The 20,562-nt window shown below is 41.3% G+C and overlaps 1 protein-coding gene across 3 annotated transcripts in view; it reads right to left on the bottom strand.

Annotated features, from left to right (window-relative positions):
- Nucleotides 1-3,535: 3,535 nt before the first annotated feature.
- The window catches only part of LOC124878076 (rapamycin-insensitive companion of mTOR-like), a 34,070-nt gene continuing 17,043 nt past the window's right edge, over nucleotides 3,536-20,562 (bottom strand). The window contains exons 17-38 of one of the 3 annotated variants that reach the window (XM_047381845.1): nucleotides 19,361-19,526; nucleotides 19,098-19,199; nucleotides 18,970-19,016; nucleotides 18,750-18,885; nucleotides 18,460-18,659; nucleotides 18,211-18,337; nucleotides 17,792-17,956; nucleotides 14,078-14,154; nucleotides 13,869-13,947; nucleotides 13,674-13,783; nucleotides 13,502-13,589; nucleotides 12,701-12,793; nucleotides 12,494-12,600; nucleotides 12,172-12,401; nucleotides 9,602-10,676; nucleotides 9,309-9,389; nucleotides 6,676-6,935; nucleotides 6,377-6,583; nucleotides 6,128-6,280; nucleotides 5,477-5,600; nucleotides 5,246-5,384; nucleotides 3,536-5,141 (exon numbers count right to left, since the gene is read on the bottom strand). In XM_047381845.1, the coding sequence (XP_047237801.1) occupies nucleotides 5,061-5,141; nucleotides 5,246-5,384; nucleotides 5,477-5,600; nucleotides 6,128-6,280; nucleotides 6,377-6,583; nucleotides 6,676-6,935; nucleotides 9,309-9,389; nucleotides 9,602-10,676; nucleotides 12,172-12,401; nucleotides 12,494-12,600; nucleotides 12,701-12,793; nucleotides 13,502-13,589; nucleotides 13,674-13,783; nucleotides 13,869-13,947; nucleotides 14,078-14,154; nucleotides 17,792-17,956; nucleotides 18,211-18,337; nucleotides 18,460-18,659; nucleotides 18,750-18,885; nucleotides 18,970-19,016; nucleotides 19,098-19,199; nucleotides 19,361-19,526 (3,847 nt within the window). In that variant the 3' untranslated portion in view covers nucleotides 3,536-5,060. Of the gene's footprint in view, nucleotides 5,142-5,245; nucleotides 5,385-5,476; nucleotides 5,601-6,127; nucleotides 6,281-6,376; nucleotides 6,584-6,675; nucleotides 6,984-9,308; nucleotides 9,390-9,601; nucleotides 10,677-12,171; nucleotides 12,402-12,493; nucleotides 12,601-12,700; nucleotides 12,794-13,501; nucleotides 13,590-13,673; nucleotides 13,784-13,868; nucleotides 13,948-14,077; nucleotides 14,155-17,791; nucleotides 17,957-18,210; nucleotides 18,338-18,459; nucleotides 18,660-18,749; nucleotides 18,886-18,969; nucleotides 19,017-19,097; nucleotides 19,200-19,360; nucleotides 19,527-20,562 lie in introns of all 3 variants that reach the window. The other 2 variants (XM_047381844.1, XM_047381843.1) reach the window with 2 other exon arrangements.

Here is a 20,562-nt window from a genome sequence, read left to right on the forward strand (position 1 = left end):
ATGGCTTTATCATTGCAGTAAAGGAATTAGGCTTTTTCCTTCATACATTGCTTAAATTAGGTTTACAAACGTTTGTTTATGCTAAATTCCCTTATGGTCCCACCATCAATAATATTGCAATCAGGCTGGATTTTGACTAAACCACTGCAACACATTGACTTTCTTTCTCAGCCGTTTTGTATTGAATTTGCTGCTGTGTGTGAGTTTATTGTCCTGTTGATTAACCTTTTTGGGCCAAGCTTAAGCTGTTGGACAGATGGACTCGTTTGACTCCAGTTAACTTTGGTATACAGAGGAGTCCTGTTGCTTCAAAACAAGCCCAGATGATCATCCCTCCACCACTATGCTTGGTAGTGGATACATGAGGTGTTTATCCTGTGCATTAAGACCATACTCAACTTTGCAAAGCCTTATTTGTCATTCAGTCATTTTCTACCGCTTATTCCATAGTGGGTTGCGGGGGAGCTGGTGCCTATCTCCAGCAGTCTATGGGCAGGACACAGGGTATACCCTGGACAGGTCGCCAGTCCATCGCAGGGCAACACCCAAACAACCACACACACACTCATTCATACACCTAAGGGCAATTTAGAGTGACCAATTAACCTAACAGGCATGTCTTTGGACTGTGGGAGGAAGCCGGAGTACCCGGTGAAAACCCACGCATGCACGGGGAGAACATGCAAACTCCATGCAGAAAGACCCCAGGCAGGGAATCGAACCCAGGACCTTCTTGCTGCAAGGCAACAGTGCTACCAACTGCATTACTTGCAGCCCCAGTCAGTCAGTCAGTCATTTTCTACCACTTATTCCATAGTGGGTTGTGTTGCCAAATTTTTAGAGCAACCTTTTTAAATTCAGGCTGACACCTTCTTGGCACACAATCTGTATGCACCAAGAAAGTAACTGCTAAAAACATCATGGTCATTGCTACCTTCTCTCTTAAATTTGATGGAAGCTGCGTGTGTGACTGTTTTTTACGTGACTGTATCTCCACTTCTTTTCAGGTCAGCAAGTGATTCCTAAAATGTTACCAAGACTTAAGACCTATTAAAACAATTTAAGACTTATTAATAGGTTAAAAAAAAAAAGAAAAAAAAAAGAGGTTTCAAAGAGGCTAACTCACCTGTTGCCTTAAATAGTGAGTATTACAAAAAGCTGATTTTGAGGTGCAGATATTTTCTGTCAATCTTTAACAACAAAACACAGTGACATTTTTAAAATTACCTGTCTCAAAGAAATCTCTAAAAGGTTTGGCTTGTTTTCTAATCTATACAGAATACTATCAAACAATTCAAGGAATCTGTTGTTTTTTAGCATAATAAAAGGTGAGGACAAAGTATACTTATGATCTTTGATTCATTATCTCTAAATGTCATTCATTAAAAGCTGTTAGAACCACAAGGCCACACATTTCATCTGGAACATTTATTAGGCACTTCAATATAAAGCTGAAGGATACATGGATTTCAAAGCATTTTAAAATAAATTTAAATTCCTTTAGGATTTTATCCTTGACCTTTCTGGTTTTGAGTTGATTAATCTTGTGCATAAACTTGCATTGCTTTATGGTAATGTTGCTTAGATGTGATGGTCACTCTCCAGGATTACCAAAAAGTTTTATTTTCAGGCAAAGATAACCTGAGCAAATACAGAAATCAGTTTTCAAACGATATTATTCAGAGGAAAAAAGGCTATCCAAAACAACCTGGCTGTCAAGCTGTATAAAAGCAACGCCCTATGCTTAGATCTGAACAAATCCATTAACAAACAAGAAACAAAGTAATTTGAATCTGTTAGCATTTTAAAAGGCTTCAAGACTCAGTGACCTACAGTGAGCCATTATCCACAAATGGACAAAACATGGAACGAGGTGGTGAACCTTCTCAGAATTGGCAGGCCAAACAAAATTACTCCGACATCACACCAATGATACATCCAGGAGGTTGGAGAAGAACCCAAAACAACATCTAAAGCACAGCAGACCTCATTTGCCTCAGTTAAAGTCAGTGTTCATGATTTGACATCAGGAAAAAAACAAATCCTGAAGAAGAATGTCTGGCAGTCAGTTCTTGACCTTAGTCTCAAATGCAAATGGGTTATGCAGCAGGACAAATATCAGCAAATCCACCTCTGAATGGCTCCAAACATTTTTCCTTAATAAACAAAATCACATTTAGAAACCGTATTGTGTAGTTACTCTGGTCATCTTTGTCCTTATTAAAATGTTTCTGGTGGTTTGAAACATTAAGGGACAAAAATCAAAAACTAAAGAAATCTCAAATGGGTAGAATACTTTATCACAGCACTGTGTGCTAACAAAACAGCTGAACGGACAGTGGAACATTTATCTGCATCTTCCACACCAATTATGTTCAGATTCCAAGCTTTAGAGAAGTATTAAAAAATCCGATGTATTCACTTTCTGTATGGGATCAATCAGGATCTTGACCCGAGTCACATACACTCCACACAAAAAGTTAGGGACATTTGCCTTTCAGGTGAAATGTATGGAAAGTGTAGAAAGTTCACTCTACAGTAGTATTATATCATAAAAGTAGGGCATTTAAGTAGAAACATGCAATGGTGATTTCTTTATCTAATACAATTTATTAAAACAAACAGCAACAACAGTTGTGGGTATACAACAAAAACAAATGTCAATATCTCACTAAGATGTCGTAACCTTGAGCATCAATTACAGCTTGACGACGTCTCATGCCATTCACAAGTCGACTAATCGTCTGCTGAGGCCTGGTTAGAGGACAGTTTTTTAAGGGCGGCCCTCAGATCATTAAGGTACAGAGTTTCGAGCCTCTAGACAATGACTAACCTAACCCTCAGGTTTTCTGTGGGATTCAGGTCTGGAGAAAGTGTAGGCCACTCCATTCGAGGTACCCCACTCTTTAGCAGCCGTTACCTAACGATGTGATCTCGATGTGCTGGAGCATTGTCGTCTATGAAGATGAAAACATTAAACGAAACATTAATCGACTTTCATCAGAAAACAGCACTGAGGCCCACTGGCCCCTCGTCCAGCGTAAATGCTCCCTGGTCTATGCAAGATGATGATCTCTGTGCCTGGTGGTGTGGTAGCCTTGCAGGTCATCTAGCAGCCTCTCATCTCCCTTAAATGTTCCTGGAGTGAAGTGGCAATCCTCACCCAGCACTGTTCACAGTGAAGCGGTCATCAGTGTGGGATGTGGTCAAAGGAGTTCTTTCTGTCACTCTCCCAGTATCTCTATACCTCTATTGCTACCTGCTGATGACACTGTAAGCTCAATGGCCACTTCTGTCTGAGAACATTCTGTTTGAAGCCTTGTTAGGTGCTGTCTTAGTCTCAATAAGTCAAAATGTCAACAGCATGAGGACTGTCTGATTGAAGCAGGAAATGTATTAGATCAAAAACCTGTTGCGGATTTTGCAGTTAAGCTCCTTGTTAGAGAAGAATAAATTGTGCAAGTATTTTCAAAGTCAGCCGTAAAATAAAATATATCCAAGACACGATGTGGGGGAAAAACAGAATTGAGAATTATTTTGGGTGTTTCAAATTTTGTTTTATTACCAATGCATCCCTTTGATAGGATCGTATGTTTCTTTAGGTCGTCAATGCCCCAAAAACATACTGTACACATTATACAAGGGAAACACAATTCAGGCAAAAAGAAAAAAAATTTAAATTATAATACAGTCTCGAGGAAAAATATAAATAACTTTTTCTTCTCTGGCTGAGCTCACTATAGTACAGACATATAATAAATAGATCGGATCTGACATCACTCAGCGGATCTATGAATCATCACTCTATGAGTTCATTTGTGTAGCAGCATTATAGCAAAAAAATAAAAAATAGCCAATGGAAACAGAACCTTGTTTCCCTGGAAACCTTTTACATTTACTTCAGTCATCGCACTGCACTGCTCCCCTCCTCTGTCGTTGTCCTCCTCCTCCAATGACATGGTTATATTGCATCATGGAAACAGATTCAGGGGTAACTCCATTCCTATGATGTATGGTGACATGAAATAGCAACCTATATTTTCTCCAAAAGGTTTTCTAAGCCGGAAATAAGTTAGAGTGAAGCACAACTTTGCCATGCTTGCTGGACATGCAGTAGGTGAAGCGCAGAGGTAAAGAAGGCATTGTGAAGAGAAGCTGCTGGTTTGTGAACGTTTCAGGAACATCTTTGTGGATCTGTTTTCAACCTTTCTACAGATTACTTACACAAGCGAGCATCTTCAAAAAAAAAAAAAAAGAAAAAAGGACAGACTCACCTTTTCTGAAGCTCGCTAAAGATGCAAAAGCGGAAAAGAAACATGAAAGGCTCTAAGCAAGTAAAGTATGGAATAAACTAGCATTGAATTACATGCTATTCTCATTCACTGAGTAATGGTGGCTGATATGCTTTAAAAAATACAACACTGGTGATGTCTGATTGTCAGTGACAAGGAATAGAAAGGTTAGCAGGCTGTCTCTGCTGACAGGAGGCTTAAGGTTTCAGGAAGTGGTGAGGCAAGAGAACTGGGGATGGGGTGTCTGGACCAGGATGTTCTCCTGTTGGGTCTTAAAAGCAGCAGGATCAGTTCGTAGTGTTTTCTTTAAAGAAAAGAAGGCAAGGTCCGAGGAATCTTCAGGCAGACGTGACGTGATGTGCCTTACTCATTTCATTACAGGAAACAACCTAAATCTGCACAAATCATCATGATTTGATTTTTAAAAACTACATGAGCACTGTTTTAATACACTGTCTTTGTCCTTTAGTTTTAGGCTGATCTAACGGTGAATATTTCTCAGTGTCTCCAATCCATGTGGAAACAGTATTTGGCTAAACTGCTGATAATCTGTTTTCTGAAGCATCATTAAATGTGTGTACGGTTACTGAAGTCTTTAGTTTCCAGCTCAGGAGCAAGCTGAGCGATGAGAATCCTCTGTTCCTCTGCTTCAAGCAGCAGAAACGAGCCGAACGTTCTTGTGTCAGTAGAACCTCAGACCTGCTTTCTTTCCACAGTTGCGAGGAGCCAGGACTGAGCACAGGCTTGGGGGGGGGGGGGGGGGGGGGATCAGGACTCTGCAGGAGGGTTATGGTCCTCTGCGACAGGTTTTGGTAGCTTTGTCAGGATTGCTTCAGCTTCCTCGTACATCTGAGAGATGAAGACATACAGTGATTACATGTGACACAGTCCAAAAACGGAATAAATAAATAAATGAACTAAAACCGTCTCCAGGAAAAAGTTTGATTCCTTACTGGCATAAACTGCACGTCCTGGAAGAGTTCTTGTATGAAGCGCCTCGAAGTTAGGCGAAACATACAATGGGATAAGAGGTGGGACACCTCAGAGTACAGGCAAATGTCATCGAACGCATAAGGAAACTTCTCCTTTATCCTGAGAAAAGAGGAGAAGTTTAAGTGACCCTCAAAGATGCAGGCGGGTGGTTTTCAATATGTGTCTGACCGGCGTGAAAAAACCCAGCTCACGTCAATAGTCCTGTTTCGTTGCCTTTGGTTCCGACAGAGGAGCTGAGGTTGATGATGAGGCGGAGAATCTCCTTCCTCAGGAGGACTCGAGAGGCAGGGCCGTCATCAGATATCGCCTTCCCGCCTACAGAAGACATTTAACATCTGTCATCATAAATGAATGAACACTTCTACATCCTTATCAACCTGTTCCTTTTGTGCTCCCCAGACATCACTCGTTTTTCTTCCATAAGGACGTTTTTCTTTGTGTCTCACGTCAAGGTGCATATAGTCCTGCTGTGTGCTTTTACTCTATCTATGGTTCTGTGTATCCTTATGGACATTTGGTAACAGCACAGATATTCACAGTAAATTCAAACAATAGGGGTCTCAAGCCCTAGACCTCAAGGGCCGGTGCCCTACAACTTTTAGACAAATCTCTGCTTTAAAATGAAGCAAATAATTAGGTCATTAGCAGGATACCAGATAGCCCGTTAAGTAAAGAAACAGATGCTAAAATGTTTATGGTTTTTCCACCAATTTTAGGTTTTTCTGTCCTAGATGAGGGCTGGCGTTAAAGTTGGTTCTATAAAATTAATAACAATAAAAAAAAACATTTAAGAGAATTTTATGGTTCCAGTTTACTTTTCCAGTTTGTGTCAGGGTTCTTACCAATAACAACGTCACCAGGCGTGGGCGTGCTAGAGATTGAACCTTGTGACACAGCAGCATCGCTGCATCCTGACACCCCAGAGAACTTAGACTGAGGCATCACCTCCAGCCGATGGCCACCCTGGCCACCCCATGAGGCGAAGTCAACATAATCTGGGAATAAAAACGAGACACAAAAGATCATTTTTGATATTATGCTTTGGCCGTAAAGCTTTTCCATGAAGGATAAACATTCGCTTGGACCCTCACCTGTCCGAGAGTGTGTGCTGTTGATCTGTGGCTGAGAGAGGTATCCGAGGACACTGGCTCCTACGCAGTACAGACAGTTTTCCTCACAGTGATCCTGCAGACCCGTCTCCTCTGAGTCCACCATGTTGTTCTGAGTGTCACCTCGGGAAGCAATCAGCTCTGAGATACTGAACTGCTGTTTCAGTAACGGGAGAGCAGGCCGATCCCCTACAGAGATAATCACAAAACCAGCATTTATTTCCAAATGTATTTACCTCCCTTATGTTGTATTATTTTATCCACTGTAGAGTCGCCTTTACCATCTCCATCACCAAACAGGAAGCGTTTCCGCTCTTCAGATGGCGGGCTGATCCTCTGCTGAAAGTAAGTCGAATCTCTGATGTGGAACATGTCATGGATGTTCATTGGCAGCGCCAGGCCAATATAGTCGTCATTGCACCCGAAGGTGGCGCTGGAGACCATTGAGCGCACCGAGGAGCAGCGGTGCAGGGTGCTTTGGTTGATGGGACTGAGCAGCTCTTCTTTATCCAGAGAGGCGAAACTCAGAGCTTTCAGGAACCTAGGGAGGGCAAGAGGAGAGGTACATGAGAGGATCCGGGGGGAGAGGCTGGGACAGAGAAGGAACAGGGGGAGTAAAGTAAGGATATGTTGGATAAAATCACAAGAGGGGGGGCTTGTCAAACTAGATTTAGGAAAGTACTCATCAGGCTCACATAGACCAACCAACAATATGGAGGCAAATGCTACAAGAAAAATTCATAACCCTAGTTCAAGAACCCTTTCTAAATATATGGAAAAAATAATTCATTATGAACAGGAATGAGCTTCTCTGATTTGTTTTTTTTACTACAAGGGTTCCTACAAAGTTCCCATTTTAAAATTCCATACTTTTTTCCTGTCAGTTTTTAAATGACACATTGCGTATTTGGGTACAAGAGTTAGGTTAATTTTCCCCACAAATAATAAAACAACAGCTGGATTCCGATTCAGCAGCATGGTAAATGGCTACTTCACCGCTTTATATCATGTGGACAAACTCAGATAACATCTATGATACTTCAAAAAAATCTGGACTAGATCATTCTAGATTAAATAAAAAGGAGTAAAAAGCATGCATGTTGATCTGGCATCAACTCAGTAATCAAAATACCAGTAATCAGTGAGTTGGACAAAAACTCAAGTTGTGATGAGCAAACCATAGAGGAAAGTCATCATATAAATAGACATCAATGGAAAAAACCCTTTCGCAGAAATCCAGATTATAAATGATAAAATAAGAAAATAGCCTGGGAACTCAACTCTTTTCCCCCAGACCCAAATTTTCATTTTCCGTTACTCAACCAGGCTTGGAAAATGTTAAAATCAAATTTCATAATTCTCCAGACTGCAAAGGAACCCTGTTCTACAAGGTCAAACATGCAATAATTATGGTGAATGTCCCGGTAATAATATGACGTACAATAAAAAAAGTAAACTGTATAAATGTATTTCTGCTTTGGGTTTATAGCAAACATAGACCCAAAAAGTGATCCGTCTTTCAAGCTACAGGAAAACAAGTTGCTGCTCGTTGACATCTGCTGTTCGAAACAACCTAGTTGTAGTTTCTCTTTACTTTTTAATAATGTTTTATTCTGCATTAAATAGCGAGTCTCACTAAATATATTACAGGCATTTATTTATTACAATGTAATAAAATATTAATTAACCATTATATGCTAGAGTGGTTTGATAATACAAGAAAAAACTGGGTCAAAATAATACAAATGGGCTCAGATATATACATACACCCCACTAATACTTCAATAATACACTGTATGATTTTAGCAGCCATCAACAAGGTCCTGGCATATTTTTAGTTTAATATTAAACCAAATGTCTTATCAGTTATGGTACATTATCAGTATATTTATTGCTTTCCTGGCACAGACCCGGCTTTTAATTATAACCCATGGATATTCTACAGGGCTGAGATCATGGACGTTCTAGAATCTGAATATTAGCCTGGATTATTCATCCCAAAACCAGTTTTGATGTTTCTTTGGGATTATTGCTGTGTTGGTACATTCAATTTGTCCATGTAACCCTATCTGTCCCCCTCAGATAAAAGTGAACTGTTTTGGTTGTCCAAGACGACCCACTAACAGTCAAGCCTATTATAAACCTAGTTTATGCATCAACATGGACAGAGGGGATGCAGACAAAGAAAAAGGCATCTGTTCCAAAACTGGCACCTTTAAGCACTACTGAAATGTGCAGCTGCCCATATAGATGAGAAGAATGCTTCCACGAGAGAAGTTCTGATTACATGGAGCTCAGATGGAGCAGTTTTGGCCACAACAGCAAGAAGAACATTGGAGGAGTCAAGGTGAAGCTCTCAGATCTAAGATACCTGGACTAACTGTCAAAGCATGGTAGGGGTAGCATCATGCTGACGGTATGCTTAGGTGGTACTGGTGACCTGTTCGATAGGGATGGAAAAATGAAGAACAGCTAAAAACATCATCTCAAATCAACAGCAACTTGGGCACAGATGGGTCTTCCAACAGAACAATGATACCCAAGCTTTCATCAAAGCAGGCTTTAGAACAAATGTGACCCCATGTAAATCTGAGAAAATCTATAATAAATGTAAATCTGTGCACCCAATTCTTGTTTCCAAAAATCACTGGATTTGTATGGTGTATGATAACTTCACCATAGAGAAAAAAACTGTTCAAATGATGAATAAAGAGTCAGAAATTATTATAAAATTCATCCTGAAGACGAGTGAATGTAAATCTGTGACCAACATTGTAGATTTCATTTGCTCATACTATGATCTATCTAATGGGACATCAACTACAGGCTTGGGGCTGTTACTAGTGCACTACAAGCAGAAACAATCAGAGCTACAAGGTCTCTACTGAGGAGGACACTGGGCAGGTCCACCCACCGCGGTACAAGTGTTCTGGACAGCCTGCGGTATGGGCTTGGGACGGTTGGTTCTGGACAGGTACGCCTCCTGTCTGATAGCCTGACGGACACAGCAGAAGGTGCAGAAAAACACTTACTTACTTTGTCATTGCCGAGGGGGGCAGTGACCGAACCTTGACTAGGACCAAATCTACTGAAGAGTCGTGTTGATTTGAAATTTGTGAACAAATGGTTGTCGCGTTTAAAATTGCAAAACGGGAGAGAAAACTACGCATGACCAACTGCGGCCTCTTGCAGTTCCAGCTGACCCACCTGCGAGGTGTTAACCTGGAATCCAGGCTCCCGGTCTTCATGGTGATGGTGTCGGTGAACAGTACATCTTTGGCAGGTGAAGCAAGAGCATCACTGTGAGACAGAGATGGGTGTATCCTCTGCTGCTGCAGCCTCTTCAGTGTAGCGTAACCTAGTGCGTCTCTGGGGCTGGTATAGATGAAGCTGCAGTCAGCCAGACTTTTGATGGTTATGACCGAGGGGGACTTGAGAGACTGAGCTCGGCGGGGAAGAGTGTGCGAGGAGCCCGGCGGTACCAGTGAAACGGTGGGGGACTTAGAGCTGGACATGTGGTTGGTTTGAGGCTGGGGGGTGAGGGAGGAGAATGTTTTGACAGTCTTGGCTGACACGACAGTGTTCAGGCTCACACAGTCAGAAGAGTCTGGTTCCACGTCGGGATGCTCGGAGTTTCCAACAGTCTCACGGGAGGGGCTGGAACTCATGGAACTGATGCCACTGGTTGTTGTATCTGTGTTAAAGCTTTGACTGCGGCTTTTAAACTGAGTACCCCCGCCTCCTACATTACCACCGCCAGAGCCGCCGTCTCCTGCTAGACGCTCTCGGCTGCTCTGCTCCCTGTGGTGCTCCACCACCCCATGTCCACCAAGACCGCTGAGTCCGAGGCCTGAGCCTCCTCCCCTCACCAGTCTGCCATCCACAAGCTGCTCCTCAGAGCTGCCCCTGGTCCCAACAAAAGAGGTCTCCAGGCTAACCGTTGGACTCTTTGGCATTCCCCTGCCATTAAATACTGAGGTGAAGACGTCCCCCTGGTTGGGGCTATGGACAGAAGGCTCTGTCACCGTCCTGTTCCGCCTTGGGCTGTCCGTCCTGGGCTCAGTTGGGGTGCGAGAGCCCGAGCAGCTCTTTGGGTCACTAGTGGAGCGTAGCTTCTTGCTGGGGAGGGACAGGGAGTTAAGGAAGCGGGGACGAACAAAGCGTGTGGAACCAAGGATTGTGAATGGGCTGCGATCCTTGACTGCTTTAGAGTGTGGATAGAACGAGGGGTCATCGGATGAGTCCAAACCATCACACCTGTCATCGTCCAGGATGTACATGTCTAGGAACAGAGAGGAGATAGGGATAAGCATACAATAAAGGATGGAAAGGACAGAGGTCAACCACAGCTTTGCTGAAAACATTAGCAGAGCTGTTTAAAAACCGTTTTCATTCATCTTTTTTTGCTGTTGCATAGTCTCAGGCTGCGGAAAGCAAGCCCAAATACTGGGGAAGTACAGTAGAGAAGCTAGGGTAAGCTGACGCCACCTAGTGCTGACTTGCTATAGTGGTCATATACACAATAAGCCCAGCGAACAGTGATTTAACAGTTAGATATTAGGTCAAGGTCATCTTGTTTGGTCAAGATATTAGTTATTATAACATGCTGTGACTAGTGATACCACACTACTTTATTCTTTCCATGTACAGGGAGCAGGATGGTAAGTGGGGTAAAAATTCGCAAAAGCTCACAGGTAGGGAGCTGCAGCAAAGAGTGGCATCAAGAATCAACAACTCTCTATAACATTTGATGTCATCTACATGACAACTGGTTTTCTAGGAGGCATGCCTGTCCAAGCATCACAAACCTAAGCATGTTGAGTTTGCTAAACTCTGCTGGGGCTTTAACATGAACAATCTCCTTTGGTCAAATGACACTAAGATTGAGCCTGTTGAGACCCAACACTTTGGGAGTGTTTGGTGTGAACCAATGTGGAAAATCACCTCATGCACACTGTCAAGCACGGTGGAGGAATTGTGATGCTGTGGGCCTGTTTCTCTTCCAAAGGCCTTGGGAAACTTATTAGAGAGCATGACAACATGACTCTTTGACATGGAAGGGTTTTTAAATAAAAACCTGATGGCAGATGACTCGTCAATACGTATTTCAATGGGATAATGATCCAAAACATATGGCCAAACAAACACTGAAATGGTTTATCAGAAAATGTCAGTATTCTTCTATAATCATCACAGTCCTCAGACCTAAATCCTATAGAAAGACTTTGAGAAAGTGGAGAGCATGGGACCTAAAGAGACTGTCCTTATTAAATGTTAAAGGGGAAGACTACGTTTTTCTTGGCTTTTGACACAATCTGAGATGTTGACTTTGTTCACCGTGTTTTATTTTTTTACTACTTTTATATACCACTTTGTTTATTGTTTTATGATTGATCATTTGTCTTTTATGATTTTGTATAGCACTTTGGTCCTGTGGGTGTTTAAAGTGCTTTATGAATAAAATTGGTATGGTATGGTAAGCGCTTTCCTGTTGGCAAGACAGGCTGTACAAAGTTCAGCAAGGTAACTGATAACTGTGCCAGTGGTTATACTTTGTTAAATACAATAATTTCTTAACATTTGATTTTTTCCAACAGATTAGATGTCCTCAACTTACAGGCAGGATTTTTTTAACAATGTTCAGAGTACGATTATGCCACTGCAAATAGAGATGACTTTGTTTTAAAGGTTTTCTGCACACATTGACCAGGCGCTCCAATAAATGTGGGCGGTACTATATATCCTAAATACTCGAAGGTGATAGTAAAACTACGTACTTGGTTGAGACTCGCTCTCGCTGTTGTGGCGGGAGCTAGTGGATTCCGAGTTCAGACTGAGCGTGCTCGGTACCGAGGACAGCTCTGAAGTGAGCTGGGCGTCTACCTCGTCAGGAGTGACAGGCCATAGCGTCCTGCGACTATGCCTGACTGCATCCCAACCATACTGCTTGAGAACCTCACATCCCTGCTTGGTCTTGGAGATCACGCCAAGCACATAAATGCACGTCCTTCAGGAAGAATGAGACAGAAAGTGAGTAACTCACTGTTGTTACCCCTTGGTGAAGTTGATTAATTTTAAATCCTTTTAAGTGAAGCTTACCCACGCACTGACAGCACCTCACAGTGCTGAGCCAATGCAAGGATGTCAGGAATGACATTCTCCTCCTGCAGGAGATTAAGACCCCAGTTTGAAGAGCCGATGTGTCCCTGGAATAGAAGCCAACACAAACCATAAGAGCCATCTATGTGAGCGACAACAAGACAGTGGAGTGGGTGAAAGACTTAAATACCAACAGACTTTACTGACCAGAGCCCAGAGAGCAGCCTTGAGCTGTTTGACACCCTCCCAGGTGTCCAGCATCGGGGAGCGAACCGTGTAGCTAAGGTCTGGAACTACATTCTGGAGACAAAAGGAAAAATATTAGAAAACCCTGAAATAACTAGAGACCCACTTAGTGATTGAAGAGTGATTAGATGACTGGAGTCTTTCGGTCAACTTTCCAACAGAACGACTCTCGTCTGAGTTTCTAAGTGAAGAAGACCCAAAGATGATTATTCTTAGTATGAGTGAGGTGTGGAAGTTAGAGCTTGGCAAAAAACTCATAGGAAGTTATTTAAAAGGAAACTGTTTTCTACAGCTGATCTGCTGCTTATTAATGCAACAGAAAGCAAGACTTTGGTGCATGCAGACCATTCAGTCCTGAAGAGGAGCTGGTCATTTCGCTCCTTACAGAACCTTGCAGGTTTGTTGTTTCATGTCTGTGTTCATACCCTAACTTTCTAGGGCACCAGATGTAATTTAGTACCGAAGGTTTTTACTCTTCTGAGCTCTCAGCCCAAGTCTGTCAGGAAACATGGTGGATATGGAAATACTGGCAGCCTTTTAGAGATCTCTATGTTGAGGTAAAGATCTGTATTTACAGTCAGTAAGGCTAATCATGCTAATTACTAATCTTATGCTAAAGATAATTTATAATGGCCAGTGAGACACAGTTTGAACTTGTTATTATAGCTCCAAAAGAGAAAAAAAGAGTGGTCTGAAACTGCTACCGGCAGATTTTGGCTCTTGTAGATCTCAACAAATTATCCAAATAACTAAAACCTTTACCTGAGTTTCCAGTAGATGACAGCCTGTCTTATCATGGACCAGCTGACCATACAGGTGCACAGGAAGATAAACATTTGGTCTCTGTAACCTAGAGACACAAACCAATTAAGTTCAACACAAAATAATCTCCTGTCTGATGTCAGTCAGGGGTTCACTGGTTCTACCGTCTCACCTTTGGTTGCTGCGTCTGACGTAGTTATCTCCATCAACCGGTTTGCGGTAAGTTGTTAGTGCTTCGTTCAGCTGCTCCTCTATCAGATCCACATATTTAAGGTTGTACTCCTGCAAACGAGATGACATTTTAGAGTCAAACACCACCCTCTGTTGGTTTTTCACCTTCATACGGACACTGTTGATCTCCTAATACCTTCTGCCATTTATCCAGCTGTTTGCTGACATAACCCCTCTCGTTGAGGTAGGAGAAACCTTTAGGAATGGACAGGAACCTAAACAATACAAGGACGATGCACAGTTCATTTAAGACATCATATATGGTGCAACTGGGCAGCTTCAGGGAAAATCAGTTTAGATACTGTATGGTGTTGCAGATAAAAATGCTGCTTTAAAAACACACACCTGAGGAGCAGCAGGAGGCCTTTGTCTCCCAGATGAGACACAGCTGGTTTCAGCTGGATTAGAGCATGAAGGTTGGCCTGTAAAACAAAACAAAAAATTCAGGTTAACACAATGACCTTTAGCACAATGATATGCCTCTTGGCATCTGTATAAATAGATTTTCTTTGCGCATTGGAAAGTATCAAACATAATTTTACAAGAGTTTACAAATCAACCAACTGTTTCCATGGTGACAAATACTGAGTTGGTCCTGTACTCTGTACTAACACTTTAAGAGAGACAACTTTATTTCGTTAAAAGGTGGCTACACAGTAGAAATAAGACTTAATGTAGCCACTAATTGGTTTATATTTCTTTGAGAGGTAGTAAAAGGTTGATGGCGGTGTATATTTCCTTTATTTGCTCCATCAGTGCGCATTCGCTGCTTTATGGTTTGTTATGAATGAAGGACATAATTAGCTTTTATGGCTTTATTTTGATGCTTTGAAAATATGCAAGTGGTAATCATTCATTTGTACAGATTAAAAACCAAACAACTGAAAAACAGGATAGGCTGCAGCTGACGTTTATTAGTGACTATCTTGCACTACATAAATTCACAGACTTACATCTGTTTATCCAGCTTACACTATAAATCACAATTAACTCACTTTAAAATATTGTTTTAAAAAGCAAAACCTGTTTTACTCATTTTAAAAGGTATTAAAAAAGATCAATTAATATTTTAATTCCTTGAAATTAAATACATCAAAATCTTTATTGATAAATTGTAACATTCTCATTTCAAGGAAGGCAATTATTTACAGCATGAACAATAATGCATTATTTTTAAATATCCAATATCTTCAAACGGGCACATTTAATCAGACTGTTTGAAGATTAATTGCAGGAGGTTTAAATTATTACCATAACAGCTTGTTTAAGTTTTGAGTCTATCTAAGGATGCCTACTTCCTGTACATAGATATATTAGTTGTATATACATTCCCCCAACCTTCTTGACTATAATCCTTTATTTTATTTATATCTAACCCACAACAAATGTAATAACTATAATTTTCATTTTGAAAAGCCTGAAAAATAAAGCTTAATCCTATTTTCTAGTGTCATCTCTAGTCCTACCTCTGCCCTATATTCTTTATCAATTAGCTCCTTCAGGAAGTGTCTAAAAAGTCCCACTGAGAAATGAGACGTTCCTTCAGGAAGCTGATAATGACTTCTTGCTGAGGCCTCGTCCTCCTTCCACTACAACTATAAATAGGAGACTTAATATGCCCATATGTCCCATGTAGACACCTATTTATCCTGCAGCATATATTATATATCCTGATGCATTTACAATTTTAAAGATATACAGCTGTATACTAACATAAAATATACTATATATAGCAGATTTTAAGTATACTAATCGCCAGATATAGTGACTGACTGCAACAACTAAGCATGTTAAAATTTAACATACTTTGTGCATTTATTTTTTACTGGAGTAATACATGAAACTAGACATTACAGTGATTTTTGCATTTTCATTTAGTGAATATATTGTAAACTTATAAATATTATGCAATTTGTTTCCTGTTTTCTTTTTGTTCTATAATAAACAAACGCAATACGATCATTGCTGTGATGGTAAAATATATCAAACTGAAAAACTATTATTTTTATATCAGTTTTATGTAAACCAGTACATCTTATTGAGACAACATCTCATCTCCAAGAGGAACCTGCTTTAAATAAACATACAAGACAACAATGAAATTTATGTTTCTACAATTTTTGATGGTGATTAACAATAAGTGTCAGAGATACCAAATGCATATTGGAACAATACAGGTCCTTCTCAAAATATTAGCATATTGTGATAAAGTTCATTATTTTCCATAATGTCATGATGAAAATTTAACATTCATATATTTTAGATTCATTGCACATTAACTGAAATATTTCAGGTCTTTTATTGTCTTAATACGGATGATTTTGGCATACAGCTCATGAAAACCCAAAATTCCTATCTCACAAAATTAGCATATCATTAAAAGGGTCTCTAAACGAGCTATGAACCTAATCATCTGAATCAACGAGTTAACTCTAAACACCTGCAAAAGATTCCTGAGGCCTTTAAAACTCCCAGCCTGGTTCATCACTCAAAACCCCAATCATGGGTAAGACTGCCGACCTGACTGCTGTCCAGAAGGCCACTATTGACACCCTCAAGCAAGAGGGTAAGACACAGAAAGAAATTTCTGAACGAATAGGCTGTTCCCAGAGTGCTGTATCAAGGCACCTCAGTGGGAAGTCTGTGGGAAGGAAAAAGTGTGGCAGAAAACGCTGCACAACGAGAAGAGGTGACCGGACCCTGAGGAAGATTGTGGAGAAGGGCCGATTCCAGACCTTGGGGGACCTGCGGAAGCAGTGGACTGAGTCTGGAGTAGAAACATCCAGAGCCACCGTGCACAGGCGTGTGCAGGAAATGGGCTACAGGTGCCACATTCCCCAGGTCAAGCCACGTTTGAACCAGAAACAGCGGCAGAAGCGCCTGACCTGGGCTACAGAGAAGCAGCACTGGACTGTTGCTCAGTGGTCAAAGTACTTTTTTCGGATGAAAGCAAATTCTGCATGTCATTCGGAAATCAAGGTGCCAGAGTCTGGAGGAAGACTGGGGAGAAGGAAATGCCAAAATGCCAGAAGTCCAGTGTCAAGTACCCACAGTCAGTGATGGTCTGGGGTGCCGTGTCAGCTGCTGGTGTTGGTCCACTGTGTTTTATCAAGGGCAGGGTCAATGCAGCTAGCTATCAGGAGATTTTGGAGCACTTCATGCTTCCATCTGCTGAAAAGCTTTATGGAGATGAAGATTTCATTTTTCAGCACAACCTGGCACCTGCTCACAGTGCCAAAACCACTGGTAAATGGTTTACTGACCATGGTATCACTGTGCTCAATTGGCCTGCCACTCTCCTGACCTGAACCCCATAGAGAATCTGTGGGATATTGTGAAGAGAACGTTGAGAGACTCAAGACCCAACACTCTGGATGAGCTAAAGGCCGCTATCGAAGCATCCTGGGCCTCCATAAGACCTCAGCAGTGCCACAGGCTGATTGCCTCCATGCCACGCCGCATTGAAGCAGTCATTTCTGCAAAAGGATTCCCGACCAAGTATTGAGTGCATAACTGTACATGATTATTTTGTATTAAAAACACTTTTCTTTTATTGGTCGGATGAAATATGCTAATTTTGTGAGATAGGAATTTTGGGTTTTCATGAGCTGTATGCCAAAATCATCCGTATTAAGACAATAAAAGACCTGAAATATTTCAGTTAGTGTGCAATTAATCTAAAATATATGAATGTTAAATTTTCATCATGACATTATGGAAAATAATGAACTTTATCACAATATGCTAATATTTTGAGAAGGACCTGTACACCCTTACTGAGACATTAAACATTTGTCAGAGGAGGAAATATTTGCTCTCTACAAAAGAGATAAGTGGGATGCTCCACAGCACAGAGATGTAGGGTTAAAGGTCAAGAACAAGGACTAGAGTTAAATCAACCCGTTTCTAGGCTAAATACAGCCAAGGTGGTGTATGTATACCAATAATGCTGGTTGATACAAATAACTCCCATAGTGAGGATCCTGTTAGATGTACATTGCGCAACCTAAACAGTTTAAAACCCATTGGGCTGACCAATCAAATATTTTATTTGGTTACCTTGTCCTCACAGGCCTCATCCAGTATGTCGAGGGCCTCCATGGAAACAACCTTGTTGTGATCATGAAGTTGGGTGACCAGGAGCTCCATACCCCAGCTACTGAAGAACTCCACGCCGGCACGCAGCAGCACGCGTAGGTGTTTGGTAGCGTACAGCCTGCATGTCTGTTCAGTAAGACAAGACGCACAAAGTGGATATTTCTCAGCAAGTTTAGGTTTTAGTAGTAAGTTTGCTTTGCAACTGTTTTAAGCTACAAGCCCTTTTTAAAAATAATATGCATGACTCAAAACGTTCAGGCTTTAGAGCTTTTTCTGCAGCCATGTGGTTTGTATTAAAGCTGTGGTGTAATATGTATTTTTTTTGTACACAAGACAACTTCCCCATTCATACTCCGCTTCTCATGTTTGTGGTTCCTTACATCAGTGGAAGCTGTGAGGACCTTAGAGAGGATGACTCTGGCCAGGCCGTCTCTGCTGTAATCCAGAGTTGTTATGGCAAGCTTCAGCACAGCATCCTGGTTCTTTACAGAGCACAAGTTCAGCAGGCTGCAAATACCAAAACAAAACTAGATGATACACCGAGCTTTAAGCAGCACATTTCATCAAACGGACAGGCATTTGTTTGGCTCTGTGGGCCACGGGAATGCTCAGGATCTCTGCTCACTCACCACTGGAACAGGCCACATTTCTCTAACATTTTGACTCCCTGTGGGTGTGCAGAAAGTGTCCCCAGGAAGAGGAAGTAGTGCTGACTGAGTGTGGTGAGAAGGCCGTTGCTCTGCAGACTGCGCTCCGGCTTCAGTCCTGAACATGAGCAGAGCCACGAGACCATGTCCCTCACAAGGTCCTCCAGATACCCCTGACCATCCTGGTGACAACAGAAAGAGACGCAGCTTCAGGGAGTCGGTTTAAAATCGGATTGGATCAAACAGAAAGATATGTTGCTTTTTTTTCTTACCTCATCTGAGTCCATGAGGAACTCCACAAACTGACATCCAACCACAGTGAGTTGCCTGGCTTTCACATGATCCAATGCCAGCCCAGCATATAATTTACTAGTAGGCTTATAGAAGTACAGCAGCCTCCGAACAAACCTGCACGGCAAACAAACGAATATGTATTTAAAACCAAATGATAGCATGTAAAATTATTTTAATATGAGGCAAAGGTAGTCATACCTGTGCATCTGTTCATCCTTGTTGTTTCTGAGGCTCACATTTGGCCACTGGGAAAAGAAAACATTATGTAGAAAATGAGGAAACATAAAACATTTAAATATGTGCAGCTTCATGGGAGCAGGCCTGACCTTCAGGATGGTCGCAATGAGCAACCAGTTCCACTCTAAGTTCTGCTTGTGGTTGAGGATGTGGCTGTCTCTCAGGTTCATCAGCAGTGTTTCTTCTGTGTCCTAAAAACAACAAGCAGTTACTTAAACTATAAGGACACAGTGATATCAGAAAGCAACACTAATTAGTTTTGAAACTGCTTTAATTAAAGCTGCATATGAGGTTACATCAAACGCAACCAAGACCATGAAATCCAGCAGGTGAGAACCTTGTAGATCTTTACCTTTATGATGTAGATGTCCCTTTGGACACGCGAGTGGGAATCTCTGCGGTTATGGGAGGACACAGACTTGCGAATGATGTGGTCCAAGTAAAGACTGTGGGGGTTCAAACCTTTCTTCTTTTTCTCATGAAAACGCTTCAGATTGTTCACGGCTGCGCTTGCACGGCTAGAGAACACACCAAAACAAATAAATAGGATGTGCTTGGGTGTTTAGAGCTGCACAAGCACCACTGACTTACATTATAAGAGATGGCAAGTTAGTAATAGAACCATCATAGGAAAATGAATGATATGATTATTTAGTGGATTCTCACAACATTTCTACCTACATTATCTACAATAAAGAATTCAATGTATGTATCACATTGACTTTAGAAACATTTCATGGTTCCAATTGTTAGTTCATGAGTATTGTGATTATTTCCATCATCTTTGTGAGATGAATTTACATTGAAAAAGTGAAAGGACATCCCTAGGTTTAAACATTTAAAACATATTCTTAAACATCATGATTCAACATTTGTTGGGAAACAGAAGAGCTAGCCCACAGTTAAGGCCAGGGTTAAACAACAATAAAACATTGTTGCGATGGTGATAATACTGGTAAAAATTACGATGACAATATCAGTGGCGATATATACCTATTTTTCTTATTTCCTCTCTTTGTCTTGCACTAGATAAAGGGTTATATTTCCATGGTACATTTCTTTGAACATGGCTTTTAATGAAACCCAGTTGAAGGAGAATTTCTGTCGCCCCTGAGACAGACCATAAAGCTTGCCTATCCATCCCCTCTGTCCAACTGGCTAAATATTACATGAGCATGAAAACATTTGAAATATATTGGCCAACAATTACTGCACTCCAAACAGTCCTTCGCGATATGAATACTGGACAGACTGATATTCTCGTGTCCTATTTGCAGCCATATGAAGCTCAAATACAAAGACACAAGTGCGGGTTCGATTTCCATCACCACTATCTGCAGCGCAGTGTTTAAGTAACCTAGACCAGCTCCACATAGCGTATGATGAGGCTGACTGAAAATGCAACATTTTAAACTATCCATGGCCAAACTGCAGGAAAGGTTTGGGAATTAAACATATAATCTATGCTTGGTTTGCTGTTAGTGTCATACAGCGTAAGGGTGCAGAGTACTGGTCGCAAAAATGTCCTTATCATTTCAGAAAGTTTTGCCAACT

This window comes from Girardinichthys multiradiatus, chromosome 12, assembly GCF_021462225.1.
Source record: "Girardinichthys multiradiatus isolate DD_20200921_A chromosome 12, DD_fGirMul_XY1, whole genome shotgun sequence".
In the NCBI taxonomy this organism is placed as follows: domain Eukaryota; kingdom Metazoa; phylum Chordata; class Actinopteri; order Cyprinodontiformes; family Goodeidae; genus Girardinichthys; species Girardinichthys multiradiatus.